Source organism: Ischnura elegans, chromosome 11 (genome assembly GCF_921293095.1).
Source record: "Ischnura elegans chromosome 11, ioIscEleg1.1, whole genome shotgun sequence".
Classification (NCBI taxonomy): Eukaryota; Metazoa; Arthropoda; class Insecta; order Odonata; family Coenagrionidae; genus Ischnura; species Ischnura elegans.
The window spans coordinates 47,839,987-47,858,105 of record NC_060256.1 but is presented as its reverse complement, the minus strand read 5'-3'; the positions used below and the strand labels follow the sequence as shown (position 1 = coordinate 47,858,105).

Here is an 18,119-nt window from a genome sequence, read left to right as displayed (position 1 = left end):
GACGGGAAGATTTTCTTGCCGACATTTACAAAAAAAAGCATATAATTCATTTTCTACTTCACTAAATTTAGCACCACGCATAGTCTTCCTCTTCAGCGCCATTCCCTCCGCCACCTTCGTTTGAATTCTTTCCCTACTCGAGAGAATGGTAGAGAGCGTAGATAGAGAAACTCCAAACTTTTTAGCGACTACTGTTTTGCTTATATTTTTCTCTTCTACCTCTTTAACCATCTTAAGCTTTTCTTCTAACGAAATGCTCCTCCTCGATTTCTTCGATTTATTCATCTTCGGTGCAATTCACGTAAGTCGTCACAATTGCAAATGAAGTTTTCTCACCACTGTCTCGAGGTCTCAGTTAACCGACGATGTCACCTTCGCACTCGTGAAGTTGAGACTGCCTAGATTATCATCAGACCCCTAACTTTCCAGAGCAGTGCCGACTTCCATGTGGCTGCAGTTGCTTTGTAGCTCACTCTCGCAGTGTCAAAGTAACACAATGTAGCGAGGGACAAAAAGAGTTGCGTGAGTAGAGGATAAAGAGCATAGCTTTAGTCAAGGAAGATTTCCTTACTTACATTGTTTTTATTTTAAAGGGTAGCGGCGGTGGCATCTTCGTCAGGTGGAAGGGAAGAGGGGAAATTCAGTGCGTCCGTGAAAACATTGCAACTTAGTAGGGGAGGTAAAGAATGAAAAGGGTATTCTTTCTTTAGGTGTGGAAGGAAGGTCAAGAAGGGGGAGTGGAAAGGATATAAAAGGCCTTAATAGAAGGAGGGATGGTAAGGTAGGCAGGGGTGGGTGTTCTTGGGACTTTAGGTGGGGTAAGATATGAGTGGGAAGTATGGGCGGTGGTACGTAAGAGGGACAGAAGCGGGGGGAAGCCTTCAAGAAAATGCGGGTGGGGACAAGGGTAGGTGCAAGCAGAGAGTACCATTAAATTTCACCACGATAAAATGAAATTAACGCACTTCAATAATGTCAGAATTAGATCGTGTTTAGACTCGTTCTTTTTTATAAATTTCGAGCAGATTACTATACTTATACGATCGCGGTGGTAAAACTCTAAATGAGAATAGTACCTTAGCTTTAGTCACCCAAGAGGCCAATAGCTGATTCATCCATGAGTTGATATTATGGGGGTGTGAAGGCAGGTGGCAAGTCTGAGATCATCGGTTAAGAGAGGGAGGGGTAAAGGAAGCTATAATGTAATCGGAGAAGTATCAGTTTCTACTCTTCTCTGGTAACCCTGCGCTTCTCTGATTCGTATTTCTCTGTGATATATGAGCTTCAAGGTCACTGATTTACTCCTACATTCTCCCCACCCCCTTCTTCATGCCTCACGCTCCAAAAAATCGGTGCGTGATTGTTTCTCGGCAGAAAATCAAATGGGCCTCGGATCCATGGAATTGTGAGCCCCTAGTGCTACCTGCAACAGTTCCAAAACGCATACGCTCTGGGGAATGAGGGCTTGCCCTTGTCATACTCTCTGGTCCATAGCAAGGGTGCAAGGGGACTGCGAATGGGGGATGGTGGGGGTCTGCAAGTGATGGAGGGTGGGATAGGTATTAGGGTATGGGACGCCAAACGGGAAGGTTGCAAGGGGAGGGTCTAAAGTGATGGTAGGATGTGGGAGAGGATGTATGGGGCTCCAGTGTCTCTTGCTTGTGGTGATGGGTGAAAGGGAGGAAGAAAAGATGAAAGGAAGAATGACAAGCTCCGCTCTACCGATCCCCTTTCTCACTGAGGCGATGCATTTTTTCGAACTCTGACTAGCGAATGGCCAAATAAAAGCAAATATATCTTCTTGACTTGCGTTCAAGGCTTAGATTGAGGCTCCGTACATACACAAAAAATGAACGAATTGAAAACCGTATTAAAAATCTTGTCTATTGTTTAAGCGTATGGGGGGCGTCATGCCCCAGTGGCCCCTCTTAATCTGCCTATGATAGCTGCAGTACAATGGTTCTGACGACTGAGCGTAATATTGCCAATCCCACGAGTTTTTAGATTGATCAGTAAATCAGTGAGACTACGGTTCACATTTGTGAAGCGCCAATCACTCAAGGAATGATAATCATCAACAGGCCAAAGTAGAATGGTTTAATGCAGATCTCCACTCAATTATAAAATTATCTCTTCATGTGTTCGTATTAATTTTCCTTTACGTCGTAGTTTTGACAAAACTTGAGAAATTTTTAAGCTTATTTAATCAAGAGTATGCGCGAAGAGGATAATGGAATTCCATCCATATTTTAAATATTATTTACGATATTTTGGCTGGATACCAAATTCTCTTTTTTGGACTTCAAACATATTCGCCACTAAAAAAGACGACAACATCGTATTCGTTGAAAACAACTCAAACAATATAAATCACTTAAATAATCGATTATATATTATATAATCACTAAATAATCGATTATATGTTAAACACTCCCGTTGCATCTCAGGAACGCTCGGAGATATTTGGGGGCCCTGAGATAAGCTTGTCTTTTCACCTTCCCCTCTCCACGATTGTGTTTTTGAGCCCTTCCGTGGCCTCCCAAAAGTGGCGGCTCGCTGAAAACTCTCCCCTTAGGATGAGCTGCATAATGCCAGGTACGCCATATCAAATGACGTGCTAGCAATGTGGTTTGAATCTCTATCCAGGAGAAGAAAGATTCTATTTTATTCGTGGATTTCATTGTCAAGCTTGATTTTTATGTAACTCATTTTTATATTGTCTGCACATTTCAATAGTGTCTTTTAAAATTATGCCGCTGGATTTTCGACACCACGATTTCGCTCCGCTCTTTTCGATACAATTTAACTCGCGAGTAAATGTAAACAGACGTCCAATATATTTTCACAATCATCAAGCACCCGTCCATTCTGTAGTTCAGGTGAGAAAGATATAAACGTTTTGCATTGCAAGCAGGGGCGGATCCAGGATTTCTTTCTGGGAGAGGCACAAGCAAGGCCGTATCCAGGATTTTGTTCGGTGGGGGGGGGGGCACAAGGATACCTCGTTATAAAAAACGAACGAAATGATAATGTGACCGTATTTAAAATCTAGCATATTTTTAAGGGTCTGGGGGGGGGGGGGCACGTGCCTCCGTGCCCCCCCCTGGACCCGCCTATGATTGCAAGTGATACGAAGTCCATCAGCCTATGATGACCCTGACTGTTATTAATATCGGCACTTCCTCAATCACAAAATGTCATTCATAAAAAATCCAGATAATACGTGACTGTAATTAAGCTGTAGAACTATCGGGGATAGCTCAATTGAAATCAAATTGACTTAATGATAGTTATGAAATGACAATGACGTCTTATCATTGAAATGAAATTATGCATTAATGGAGCTCTCTAGAACTTGTTTGCTACTAAAGACTAAATTCCTTACAAAATAATATCTTAAAAAATTCTCGTTGGCTTTGAACTCATCTGCTTGGAGATTAATCCTAAGGAGAAAACAATTTTCGACAGCCTAGATCTTGCCCTCCGAATTCATCCGGCAGTTCCTTGTCGTCTTCCATTGCGATGGCCGTCCGGCATCAAGCACATCCACGTGCGAAACACCAACACCTTGGCATTGCATGACGCAATAGAGGATTGATATCTTCCGGAATACGGCCAATTTACAAACGGTAGTGAGTGGGTCAACATGGTTCCTCTGGAATGAAGCTTCTTATATGATGTTGCGTGGATTCCGATTGTATCCTACTGAATGAAGAACAATAATTTACGCTCTTTATCACACTACACGAGGAGAAAAATGTATCGTAATAACAATAACGTAGCGTAGTGTCAATCCAACTAAATGCCGTCGCTTAACCGAGGAACGTCGTAATAAAGTTCTTTTCGTAACCGCCGGGACCGGGACCGAGGTTCGTAATTTCGTAAAAACGAAAATTTCGTAATAAAGTTTCTTTTACTATAGATTGGAATAGGCTTTTCGTCGGGACCAACGATTTGCTTCGTAAAAACGAGAACTTCGTAACAACGTTGTTCGTATTAACGAGAGTCTACTGTAGCAGGTTAGGACTATACCCAGTTGCCACTGAGGCTGGCTTGGTTATTTGCACAATTTCATTTGAAGATCATCCAATATAGCTCTCTGCATGTGGTCATTTCCACTCAGAAATACAGAAGCACCCTTCAATTTCCCATCAGCTGACTGCTTACCCAGACTTCCTTAATGGACCAGAAACTTAACCGAGGTGTGTATGCACCGACATGACACACAAAAAATACCGAAAAATGACCCTGTTTCCAATAGCCAGGAGCCAGTTTGGCAGAACCACAATAGGCTGAACGAGTGATCATCCATACATTCCATCAGTATGTGCCTATCAGTGCAGAATAATACTAAAGACTTGATATCTCAACCTCTCGCACTTGTGCTGAGTAAATTATGTTCAATATTGAGAGGAAACCTTAGGTTGGCGGCGTGATTCATTAATTAAGAATGGTAGAAAGGTTCTTTATTCAATAATGGTAATGTTTCTTTACGTTGAGAGATAGTAAAATAACTGATGGTTGGATATTCTTGTTTAACACCATGTGGACATTCTCGAGTCTCTCTCAACAAAGATAGGAAAGATTGTTCTCAACAATGAACATCAGAGCTAACTTTGAGAAATGCTTCCCCATATGGCCTAGCTCTGGCATCAATTATTCTGATCACATGAGTCTCTTAAAAGTATATTCTTCTCATTTCACCAATCTCAACAATTTTATTCAACATTTCTCCATAAATTCTCAACAAACATAAATTTAACAGTCAATATGGAATAAATTACCAATGTAAGAAAATTGGTACCATCTCATTTCCAAAACTTCAGTAGATATACATATAAAATAATGGGATGTGCTAAGCACACCCTTGTAATTACCTTAGGACACTCAAGAAATAGTTTGTAAACCCTCTCGTACAAGTAAAATACCTACAATATGTGTCACTATAGTAAAAATGTTCTTTCTCCTTACATGAGTATAAAAACAGTGGAAAAATTGTGCGAAATCATCTTGATGGAGTTGCTGGAATAGTTCAGGACACTTTCAAAATCATTTCAGGTCAAGTCCCATCTTTCCTCTCTTGGACCTTCATCACAATGTTTTGTGCAGCTTCTTATCACACGGTTGACCACTGAAGATTTATTTTTCATGGTTCCAGCTTAGAAGCAATTCTGAGCAATTCACTCATTCCAGCACAAACTAGTGAGCTAACGAAATCACTTATTCTTGTTGTAGCCATATGAGTTGATAGCTGAAAAGAAAATACTTTTAATCAGAGCTATTCATGCTAAAACACATCTTAAACAAGTGAAGTTATATTAAACCATTTCCTAATGGCACTTACAAAAGAAAAATCTATTCTGTGCTACAAGTAGCATGAGAAAAAGCATTTTTCAGTTCTCTACATGGAGCTCTTTCTTGGAAAGGAGTTGAGATAGTAATATTGTCCCTCCAATTTGGGACCCAACTTAACTATAACCCCAGCTGCTGGATTAGACCCTCCAACCATTTCTTGGAACAAGTCCATGGTAAACTTAATATATATATTTTAAATAAACTTAAATATTGTTTATAATTTTCAATAATTTACACTAGCATAAGAATAACTAACATTGTTTAAAGCATTATAGAATTTTAAACAGATTACCTAATAGCATTGAGAATAACAAAGGTAATAAACACAATTTATTGACTTCTACTCCAAAAGTCCGCTAAAAATAACACTAAAATTTTGCTTAAAATTGCACATAAAAAACCAAAGACTTCATTTCCAAGAATAAAATATTGGAATATAGACTTTGAGATCAACTTAGAACCTCATTATATCTCTACATCTGACAGTAGCGACGAATTAAGAGAGATATTTTGCCGAACGGGTATGTAAGGGAATTTGTTTTTCCTCTGAAAAATAAAGGACTTTAATGAATGCTACGCAGAACTTCGTTAGACAGGATTCCCATTCAATCTATATTATAAAATTTACGGTTTTTTCCAGGTTTTACCGGTTTAAATGTCGTCAAATTCACAGTTTGTAGATAAATCATTTTAGACAGAAATATTGATCACGTCACAATCATCGGCCGCATGTTAACTAAAAATGTAACGAACACGACAGACACCTTGCATGCAAATGCAGCAATCAGAGCGCTATCTCTCCTGGCGTCACGTATTGTTTGCAAAATTCAGCTCCAGCTAAAGGTTGTGAGTATGAAAATAGAGAGACCAGGGTGCCAGGGAAGTTAAGATGTGTCTGAACTTTCGCAAGTGTTAATGAACACTTTGGTTACATGTCCTCCGGGTTTGGTACAGGCTTAAGATCAATGTGTCATCATGGCACACTGACCAATTATTGCACTTCAAATGTGCAATGCGAATGCGAAAATGTGCAGATGAATCGGTGGCCATGTCTGCGCATGACTGACCTTGCAATATGATCGAAATATCCACTTTTCTTTTAATCTGTCAATCGTATTTCTACAATCGTAAAATCATGATTGAGAGATTTTTAAGGTTTTATGACGAAATTCACGGCTTATTCACGGTTTTAAGGTTTTCAAGGTTGATTGGGAACCCTGTTAGAGCATTTCCTTTTATCTGTTAACGGCTTGTGTCCGAGCACCTCCTGCCACACGTTAATTGAGGTGGCTAGCTGGGTAGTGTGCAGATATAGATTTTGATTTCAATGATACAGTAGATCAGTTTCAGTCATTTCAGTGCTGGCCATAATAATAATTATTGCATTATATACATAGTGATAAGGCTAAGAGAAACCTCATACTAGAGGTGTTTGTGAGGGCATTCCTATTCTTTAAAGCTATTCCATGAAGGGTTCCTCTGCTGAGAAGTTCGGGAGGAAAGACAGTCCTCGAACCTTAATAGATCTCCATGGGCTGCTGCCACACCTACTTTCCTATAACTATTGGTACTGTCCATCACGTAAAGTGATCTAACACGAATTACAATTCAGAATGGACTTAGGATGCACGCGGACATTCTCACAGAATGTATGAATTCCCAATGAGGTCCTAAATGAGGGGGGACCCAAAAATAACTGGAGGGAAATCGCTGTGCACGTAACTATTAGGCCCTTATTAGACGAGGTAGCCACGTGACGTCGCCAGCAAGGAAACTGGCTACTCAGCTTGTCATGGGTCATTGATTCTTATGGATGTTATTACACGAGGGTAGCCAGTGACGTAGCCACACTTTGGCGACTGACTGGCTACTGAACCCAGTCGCCACTCCGGTCGCCACTGGCTACCCATACTGGCAACGCTGCATTGTAGTATACGGAGCTTATTACACTAGGTCGCCACTATCATGCCGCCACTCGGTCAGTACACAGTGCTGGCAACTGAGAAAAAAACGGAGAAAATTCTGGCTACTGAACTGGCTACATAACTGGCTACTAGATTTGGTAGCCAGTGCATCGCCAGCTACTGTCGCTGGCGACATCACCTGGCTACATCGTCTAATAAGGGCCTTATATTTTGGGCTTCTCCAAGTAGATGGATTTTATTTCATCATTTCTGAGCCAGTATGCGAAATGGCGTGGCTTTAGACGGTTGTAGCGAGCCCTTGTGACCGCTTACTTTCGAAGAGTTTTTTGATCTCTTCGATTTTTGAAATGGCTGATATTCGAGAACAGCGTGCAGCATTGAAAATATGTTCTCTGCTTGGTAAAATTTAGTCAGACAAGGTTAATCTTTTGTCCACACCTTATAAAGAACATGCCGTAAAAAAGAACTGAAGTGCACGAGTGGTATTCGGAATTCAAACGCGGCAACATGTCGATCGAAGACAATCAACTCGAAAAATCTGGTCTTTCTTTGAGGTCATTGCAGTGAATTTAAGCTGAAGATTAGCAAATGAGATGAATCGCGGCGAAATTCATTCCCTGTTTGCTGACTCCTGATGAAAATGCGGCACGTGTTGCTGTTTACTGCAACTTGAGTTTTTGATAAACAATTGCATGACACTGCGTTCTCACCAAACCTACTCGCTAGATGTCTTACTTTGTGATTTCCTTTTGTTCCTCCGGATGAAAATGGCGATGAAAGGGAAATGTTTTCATCACATTACGGAGGTAAAAACGGAATCGAAGGCAGTCCTTCAAGGCATCGAAAACAATGAGTCCAAAGTTGTTTCACACAGTGGAAAAAAAATTTTATCCAATGTATCAGTGTAAATGGAGAGTACTTCAAAGGTGACTAGCATTTGTAGCATAAAAAATTAAATTTAAAATTTTTTAAAAAATTGTGTCCGGATATTTTTAGGTTCCCCCCTCATATTCATCCTAACAACATTGCTAAAACCAGCCTTACCATCATACTCCTTATCACATTTCAGCAGGAGTTCCAACCATTCTGGACCAGTAATTCTTGGAACTTCTAATGTGCCACCGTAGCAGTCCAGGAGGTATTTGGGATCAATATGCTGGTGGAGGGAGTCACGGTCTGAGCCATGGAAAATAATCTGAAATGATAAAATATGCAAAAAATTATTATTAAATAGTATTTACTTTAATGAAGATAACTATAGGTTGCATTGAAAACATACAGCATATATTCCTGCAAATGACATGACTTTTTAACCCAGTAAAATCTTCTCAAAAGTCTAGGGTTGTCGTACAGATTTGGTCTCATACAATGTGCATACCCAGTGTCGGGCAGCTGCCCCCCTTGAAGCAAAAATCGCAAAATTCTTTAAGCAAAATCAGGACTGAAACAAAACGAAAGTATTCAACAAATTTTCTTTAAACCCACGAAAAATGATATGTATTAGTATAAGATATGTAACTAAAATAAAACAATTTTTTTTTTCAAGGAAATAATCTCATAAACTATTAAAGCGCTGATATAATTTTCTTAAAATGTTGGCTTTATTCACCTTTTCCATACTGAAACGTCACAACTTGGCTTGCCGCCCCCTAGACCATGGCTTGACCCCCCCCCCTTAGTTATGATCCTGGGTACACCCGTGTCTCATACAGTGATGGAAAAATGTCAGTCAGTTTATTATTCATTCGATAAACTCTCAAAATACTCATTTGAGTAGTAGAAAAAAAAAAACAAAAAATCTAATCAGAATACACCATTGAAATATTTGTAGAAAAAATTACAAATATACGCACATTAAAGTTTTGGGATTACCGCTTGGAACCATTCTACTTCACCTTAAGTTTTTAGAAAGATCAACCCATTGCGATGCTTTCGCGATGATCGAGGGCGTGAAAATCCAACTTTACCACCCTTTAGATAAGTCTTTCACTCGGGATGGATGATGCTAACATCACGCTAACACAACATTGGTGATGCTGCTGAGATCAAACGAAATGGTCAAGATCGAAGTTGAAAAATCGATCCAAGTTGAAAATCAAAGATTAGTGCTTGATCCAGTTTCCTTGCTCTTTAATTATTAAAAACTCAATTTTCGATTTTTCAATCACATAGTCCCATAGTGCCAGTTTTCAAACTTCTGTACTGACTACAGAACCTGCAGTAACCACAAAGGGGGAAACCGTCCACAGTGGTGTTGACCGTCCCCCAAATTTTATCTAAACTTTTATTTGTTTTTATATCCTTAAATGTCTAATAATTTTCAATTTCATCTGTTGTAAGAATATAAATGTAATTTTATGCTTTAAAATGTTCATTATTACACCTCCACTATTGGATCAAAATACACACAAGATAAAAATGGCAATTTTTTGGGAAACCTTTGTACAAAAGTATTTATGTACATACAGTAAAACCTCTATGTAGTGAACCTCTTTACATCATAAACCTCCATACATCATACCACCCCTACGGTCCCGTCTGATTTACATGTAAATTTATAGGCAAACCTCTATGTAGTGAACCTCTTTATATCGTAACACCTCCACTTATCATACCAAGGAGATACCCCCGAGACGGTCTAACTACCTCCGCAAATTGTATCGAGACAACAAGAGACCATTAATGCAGCCGTGATTACCTACATCGAATGACATTATCCGCAATGAATGTTTCACTCTTTTTTTTTCTTATATACCTTTAATATGCTGTAATTTTCACGTTAATCATTAGTTGTGGCCATTTTGTTCGATATGAGAGTATACCTAACAGAAAATGAGAAAAAATGTATCCAACTATCCTAATCATTTTAAGTGACTGTTGAATTGAGAGAGATGACATAATTTTCTCCCGAATCATAATAAAAATCATGCGATAGCACTCGCTTTCTGTAATTAGTAAATAACAAATATATTTTCACTGATGCATGCATGTTTGTTTAAACACATAAATATAATGGTTTAAAAGACAGTAGTGCCTTTCATTTCCAAAGATATGAAAAAATGGTGCCTATCACTAAAACCTCTCTATAGTGAACCTCCATGCATCAAATTGCCCAAATTTTGGTCCCCTCCATTACGATGTAAAGAGGTTTTACTGTAGTTATATTTTCCAACATATTAACCTACTTTAACGAATTGAAATACAAATCACATTACTCTAAACTTAGGGCCTATTTTATGTACTTTTTGTAAATCTGTCATCTCCAGAGAGGGGCTTTTTTAATATACACTAGGTAGAATGGTAATTTTGTTCAGACCCCCACTACTGCTGGGAGGTTACACCCTAATTAGCCCCTCCCTTGTCCCTATCCTGCATCCGCCACTGACCACCCCCAAACTTGATGCTGAATCCACCCCTGTCCATAAGACTTTTTCAGGGAAAAATAACCTAGCAAGAGGTATACTTTAAGGAGTAAAGAGAATCATTCCAAAAAAAAAACTAAATTCATCTGCATGGAGACAGATGATACAAGTCTAAATGTAGTAACTTCATTCAAAATCTCCAAAAGCAATTGACAAGTTATTGAAGAAATAAGGTCAAGAGACTCAAAATATAAATGTCTTACTCTGTTCTTCAGCTTCTCCCTCAAGAATGGCTTGAAAAGTTGAAACACAATGTTAAATATCCCTGGCTGGTTTACAATGTGAATTCCTTTCACTCGAATAGGTATGCTATCCTGCAATTGAAAAAGGAGACTTCATTAGACAATTACAAATAAAACAAGTCCTTAAAAACAGGATATGAAAGAAAGTAAACATAATTATGTAATATACGTCAATGTCAGAGGCCTGATTTATTTGTATGCTCTATGAGAAGAAGTACTTCCATCTAGCCTCTAATTTGAATTCCATGTTAGTTACAAACTTAAATCTTTAATGCCTGAAAATGCAACATAGTGGCATTTGATATTTTTGTCACTTACTTCCAATGAGTATCAGTACTATTTAAAGAAAAATTTGAAATTGATAAACTCAAATTTGTACAAACAGTATCAACCATTAATAAGATAATAATTCAAGAACATGCTCATGGCATTGTTTGTACGTCATATGTGCAATTTATTAGTAATGAAAGTGTACCGCAGGTCTAAACAACAAAGAATGGAACAAAACAATGGTGAAAGTTGTATGTAGCATCAAAATTTAATTAAAATTAATCAATGTAAATTACTCACTCAAAATATTCACATGAAATATTTGGATGAAAATGTTTTGAGACCAACCTGAAGCCAATCAACAATTCGTTTCGCAAATGGTGGAGTGAACTGCCACACTTGTTGGAGTGAAAGGCTGTCCATGTCAAATATAACGACACAACCTCCCACTTGGGACTTTGGTTCAACCATAGCAGCCTCCAAAAACAACACACAGCCCTTGAACACTTCATCAAGTGTGCACTTGCTTGGCTTCCATTTTTCTAAAAAGGAAAAAAGAAAACAAAATCATGTAAGTTTCCGTGAACAAACAGAGCACATTTAATTAAGCATATTTAAGCATGATTGAAGTCTTCAAATGAACTGACATGAGTGGCAACATATACTTAATAAAACCTCACTACTCTTAAAAATATTAAAGTACTCTCGGTAAGTGGATAAACTTGCACATTCACATAATTGATATTTAGAATAAAATTGGCCAGTTCCACAAAAATCTAAATCATTATCGAATGTACTGGAAAACCTATCCATGAATAGAGATGGAGCTAAGGCTAAATGCTATTACTGAATGTATTAATGCTACAGTTTATCTAGTCCATGCATACGTAATAATTGAATAGGGTGGTTTCCTATTATTTTTTTATTAGCTAAATCAAAAGATTATCACTCCTGGAGTACGTATTTCACCCTTTTAGATTTTTAAATGACCGTATCTATTTTTTGCAACTAAATGAAAAGTGTAAATTTTCAAGCACGCAAAAACACGATGGCTAAGTATGAATGCTGGGAAAAGCCTGTGTGACATCATTCTGGTTCCCGCTGCCACAGTGTGAGGCCACCATGGTGCGGAGCTATGAGCGCCGCTACGATGCAGGCTGCTAGCAGGTAGCGCTGGGCTTAAATAAGGATTATTAGTACCCTATCAAACGAGGGAAACTTCCCGACCTTAGGCAATTTTAATAGGTGATTATTAAGAGATGTTTCCCTGAGCTCTGTGACTCATGCATGCATTGGTAATCTCAGATGATGTAAAACTCCTATCTACTCGTATAGAAACTAGGTCCCTGTGACGTCACATGGAGTGGCATTGCATGGGCGCCAAATTGGCATTTTTCAAATGAGGTTAAAATTGACCATTAACATTTGTCTAAACTGGGATTTCTAAAACCAAATAATTTGTACATTGTGAATACACTAATGGTGGGTAACAAATCGCTATCAATGCCTTTCATTTTCTTTGATGAAGGAAACTACCCTATTTGCAACCAAGACCATTCCTTTTTTTCATTTAAAATACTCAGTAACAAAATAAATTCACCAGTCCTTGGAAATATGTTTTCATGTGACAATGTCAACTAATAAGGACATGCTATATAAAGAAATGTAGCCAAGATTTTCATCCGACAAACATTTTACATCATGATCAAATGGCAAGAATAATCCAGAGGCAAATTTCATATCATCTGACACTGGATTCCTTAACTAGGCATTTTACAGCTAGTAAAATTTTTCGAGGAATCATCAATTTAATATTTTTAATTGGGTATGTTTGTACGGTTACATACAATATGCAATAAGATACATGATATCCTTTCATTTTTTTAGCAAAAAGTTTTGAAAAATTTAATAATAATTATAATTTTGTCTCTATTTTCAAGCGAATTTAGGACAGCATTGTCCTCTCTTACAATTAACTTGATTGACAATCACAAACATCCATGCCTTGGATGGTGGTCAACTGGTCAATCCACCCAGGCAGGATTCGAACCCGCGACCTCTAGGTTAGCAGTCAGGGACTTTACCCCGGTGCCACCGAGGGCAGCAAAAAAATTGGAAGATTTTTAGAATCACATGTGGATTAAATGTGTGGGCAGGGGCAGATCCAGGATTTCTTTATGGGGGGGGGGGGGGGGGCACAAGGATACCTCGTAATTCAAAACGAGTGCAAAGATAATGGGATCGTATTAAAAATCTTGCATATATTTTAACACTAGAACTACCGATGGAGTCATTTTGCCTCCTCGCGATTTTTATTTCTCCATCCTGACTAAAATTTTCCGGATTCTGACCTGAAATTCCGTGACTTTTATTCATTTTTGTCACAAAATAAGGCTTAGCGATTAAAATATTCTAGAAAATAAAATAGTACACGCTTTTCAAAGAAATCGCGAGGAGTCAAAATGACTCCATCGGTAGTTCTAGTGTTAAGGGTCTGGGGGGGCACGTGCCCCCATGCCCTCCCCTAGATTTGCCTATGTCAGTGTGGGTACTCACTCTGGTACCTAAAATTTTGGAAATTAAGCACTGGGTGGCAGCAGCTCCAAATCACCCCGAAATGTTTGGGAGATAAGGTACACAGTGTAACTCCTACTCATGGGCCCCTCCCATAATGGACATTATCTCTATTAGAAATCCCTTAGATTTTTTTTTATTTTGACCCTGAGAGCATACACATCATAAGGATGAATTTCAAAAATATAGAGGGGCATTTAACTCACTTCCCAGCTCCAAGACTAGAATCCTACGTCCCATTTGATCCCTATTGGGTAAAACTGTTAGGATATTGTTTTCAAAAATGTTCTTCTCCGTGGACGGCTTCAAGTTTTTATATATTTTTTCATGCTTGATTTTGAAGGCGTAGTAGCGCTTTATCTGAAAAGAAGGAAAAACATTCTTTCATCAAAGAATTAAAATTACAATCATTATACACTCTTCTATATTCACCTAAACCAAGCAGCAGCATTGAATATGACAACTTCAGTTGAACTTAATTTTAACCAATTGATTCCCACTGTTGCGTTTCCGCAACATTTCGTAAATCTACTGTAATGATCAATATAATTATTTTGTTAATGAATAATCTTAATTAGACCAAAATATATATGAAAAAAAAACAAAAACAAAGGCATTTAAAAGCCTTTCAGTCCAGGGGTTCAAGTGAGACTGCATCAAATAATTGGTAGACAATATCAATGATAGAAAAAAATTTAAATATGTAATAATTTAGTAAAAACAAAATATTATTTTTGCAAACACACTTTAAATGAATGGTTACTGTGTACTCACATTTGAGTATACCCTGAATTTCAATTTATTGATCATTTGCATGTAAAGCAAACGGAAATACAATTGTCAACATTTTATCAATATTTCATTAGCTTATTAACCCTTAACCGGTGACGTGCGGTCTGAGAGACCGCTGCGTTTCTAAAATTATGAATATTTTCAAAGTTAAGATTTCAGAATATCTATAATTCTCGTTAGCTTCATACTTTTGCATAACAAGGACATCCCACTCTTAAAATTTAACGTTCCTTTTATTAATTTCTGTAAATTTGCAATTGAACTCGATTTGCGGTCTGCAGTGGCGGATAGAGATGGGGGGCGCGCGCCCCTCCCTTGCGGGTCCGGCCGTATTGCCAAACATTGCAGAACCACAATTGTGACTTTTTTATATCATAAGATGGCATTGTCTTATATACAGTGAAACCTCGATTTTACATTCCCCCATTATACATTTTCCCTGATTTTGCACCATTTTTATCAGGTCCCAAACAATACCGCCATTAAATAATGATACTCTATTTTACAATATCCTCAATTTTGTACTTTTTGTAAGTGGTCCATTCAAAAGTGTAAAATAGAGGTTTCACTGTATGTGTATAATTACTTAAATTAAAATTTTATTTTACTCTGCCTGTGACTTGATTATTTTTTATCATGATAAAAGTATAGGCAACTCAATATATCTTTTGCGACCCCCCTTGAGTGCTTTCTGCATCCGCCACTGGCGGTCTGTGAGACCGCACGTCACTTACTAAGAATGCATCAAGAAAAGGAATAAGCGGGATAAATTTCATGGCTACTTACTACTTAGCCTTCCAACTTTAACATTTAAGGCCTTTTTTGAATCTGGTGAAATATTGATACATAAATATATAATAATTATAACTCAAGTGTTTTTGGCATCAGATTTTTGATCCTGCTTCAAATCACAATTTTTTATGACAAATTGGTTCGTATTGGGAGGGTAAAAATTTTAATACATATAAGTTTTAAAATAGTTAAGCATTCAAAGAAAAATTAAATAAAACAATAACAATGGCGTAGCAATATTTTATGAATTTTTGAGTTATAGCGGTCTCCCAGACCGCACGTCACTGGTAGTGTAACAAGAATTGCACGTCACTGGTTAAGGGTTAAATCGTTCATAATCATAATGCTTACCAAATCACAGGCACTTTCAGGATAGAATTTGCATGGCCTCAGGAAACGGATGAGGAAGTAGTCATTCTCAATTGGAATGTAAAGGTCTTTTTCCTCTGTAGAGAAAAAGAAAAATACACATTTATAAGGAGATGCATCTTCTCTCTCAAACTGGGATTCAATTAAAATATAAAATATGACTTAAGTCATCAATTCAATTGAAATATAAAATGTCTTATGTCACATTTTGTATGTTAATTGAATTATAGTTCATATGGAATAGTTCATAAATTGAGTATACATGGATTCCATAACATTTTTTCGAGGGATTTCCAAGTGGAAATTTTCCATGGGTTACATATGGATTCCATGACAATTTTCCATGAATTACACATAGATTCCATGACAATTTTCCACATGGATCCATTGTATTTACATCACGGAATTTCCATGGATTACAGTCAGAATTCCACTGTGTGTGCTGTTTGGGTTAGAACAATCAATGCTCTCAGATCATTTGTAAATACAATACTCAGCTAAGTAATGGACCATGATTTACAATACATGTATTGTGGGCCGACAAAAATTTAACAACAAATTGAGTAGAGCCAAATATACTCTGGGAAAAAATTTGACTTTCTCTATAGTTTAGTGACATACATCATTCCTGCACTACGCACATGATGATCCAAATATTTTCCAGTGCTCACCCTCGAAGATATTGTCATTTTTATAAGAATACCATGCATCTTTTACAGGATTTAAGAAGAAGCAAGGAGAATGGTAAAATTGAAATAGAGATAATTTCTTTACTACACGGCACTGAAGTACAGTAATTGAATAGAAATATTCTCCATACATATTACTATTTTCTGATTGAAAAGTAAAGAAAATGATTTTTTACCTAGTTACCTACCCTACTTTATGTGCACAGCCTTCGAATAACAATACAGAATTCAAAAAGAGAAAGTCTAATTTCTTACAAGAGTGAAAGTGACACCCCAATTCATGGGAAAAAATTTTTTGCCAGAGTTAACAGTAAATGTATGTAATTGATACAAACAAGACTATCATATTTACACAGTCTTGTTTATACAGAGTACTTGTACATACTTGTATATACAGTGACACTTTTCTTCAGTGGACATCAAATGGGTTGAAGAAAAGTGTCACTCGACGGTATGAATATAAGATCATGACTATTTTTTATCTATATTATCAGTGCTTGTAAAGGAAATATGCTATTATGAATTTTTTTCTATGTGAGATTTTTCAGCTAAAAACATGATTTTCAGACATTTAAGAAGAGTACAAGTAATATATTGATAGGATTTGAAACTCCAAGACTTCAGCACCAAATAATAGCATGTGGAACCTCTGCACCATACCCAAATTAGTATGGACCAAAAGGGTAGGGGATGAGCTTCCGGGAGCCTGGGGGAGTGGGAGGGATGAGTTACAATTGTAACTCACCGCAACTGTTAACTATGTGGGAACAAAGCATAAAATCTTTCTGGAAAAAAATGTGCTTATTTTCATAGTGATACGGTTGAAAAATGTCTGCCATAATGCAATCCATTAAGGGAATGTTTCAATGGTGAACGTAAAAAGATTTTGCTCTAGATTGCACGGAAAACTTGAAAACTGCATTTCTGACCAATTAATAAGAACAAGTGTAAAAATCTCATTTTCAAAGGTGATCAACTTAACTAAATAATCGTTTCACCAATTTTCGTTTGAAATTCTCATAAGCCTCACAGTATCCTTCTGACTTGCAGCATAAAAAAGTGAAAGTCAAGGTTACGAAAATTTTTTAGGTCGATAAGAAAATTCAACCTAGATTTTCCTCGGAAATAATGCTAATCATTCGAGCTTGTCACAGAAAAAACTACTAATTTTTTTTTCTTAATTCCATGTTCTAGCCAAATAAATGCAAACCTACTCATCATCACAATGGCATACCGCCTGTTTTGTAGCCGTATGTGATGATTGAAGATATAAATGGATGGGGCAAGGTCCTTCCTAAAAACGCCAAACAGGCTTCGGGTGATCTCAATCAGTGGCGCAGCGAGGGCGGGAGTTTTGGGAATTAACTCCCCCCCCCACCCTGAGCTCAGAGAAATGCTTAAGTTTAATCCTTTTTACTTAATTGGATTGATATTACTAAAAGAATAGTTTAAGGATTAAAAAAATATCCCTCAGAAAGCCGTAAAACTCGCCATTTTGAACCATTTATCTTGAAATTCCGCAATTTATTAATCTCGCTCCTACCGCTTATCCTGGTGGGTATACCATACCCACACACACCTCGGTATTAGTTGCACCTAAACCCCCCAAGCCTTAATTCCTAGCTGCGCCTCTGATCTCAAGCGCGTTATAATGAGAATGTTATTCTATTGTAATCAATTGAATGCTCA

The 18,119-nt window shown here is 37.5% G+C and overlaps 1 protein-coding gene across 2 annotated transcripts in view; it reads right to left on the bottom strand.

Annotated features, from left to right (window-relative positions):
* Positions 1–4,695: 4,695 nt before the first annotated feature.
* LOC124167932 (alpha-tocopherol transfer protein-like) overlaps positions 4,696–18,119 on the bottom strand; it is a 90,645-nt gene continuing 77,221 nt past the window's right edge. For both annotated transcript variants that reach the window (XM_046545997.1, XM_046545996.1), the window contains exons 3-8: positions 15,724–15,818; positions 13,995–14,148; positions 11,563–11,756; positions 10,906–11,016; positions 8,325–8,475; positions 4,696–5,251 (exon numbers count right to left, since the gene is read on the bottom strand). In XM_046545997.1, coding sequence (XP_046401953.1) covers positions 5,217–5,251; positions 8,325–8,475; positions 10,906–11,016; positions 11,563–11,756; positions 13,995–14,148; positions 15,724–15,818 — 740 coding nt within the window. In that variant the 3' untranslated portion in view covers positions 4,696–5,216. The remainder of the gene's footprint in view (positions 5,252–8,324; positions 8,476–10,905; positions 11,017–11,562; positions 11,757–13,994; positions 14,149–15,723; positions 15,819–18,119) is intronic.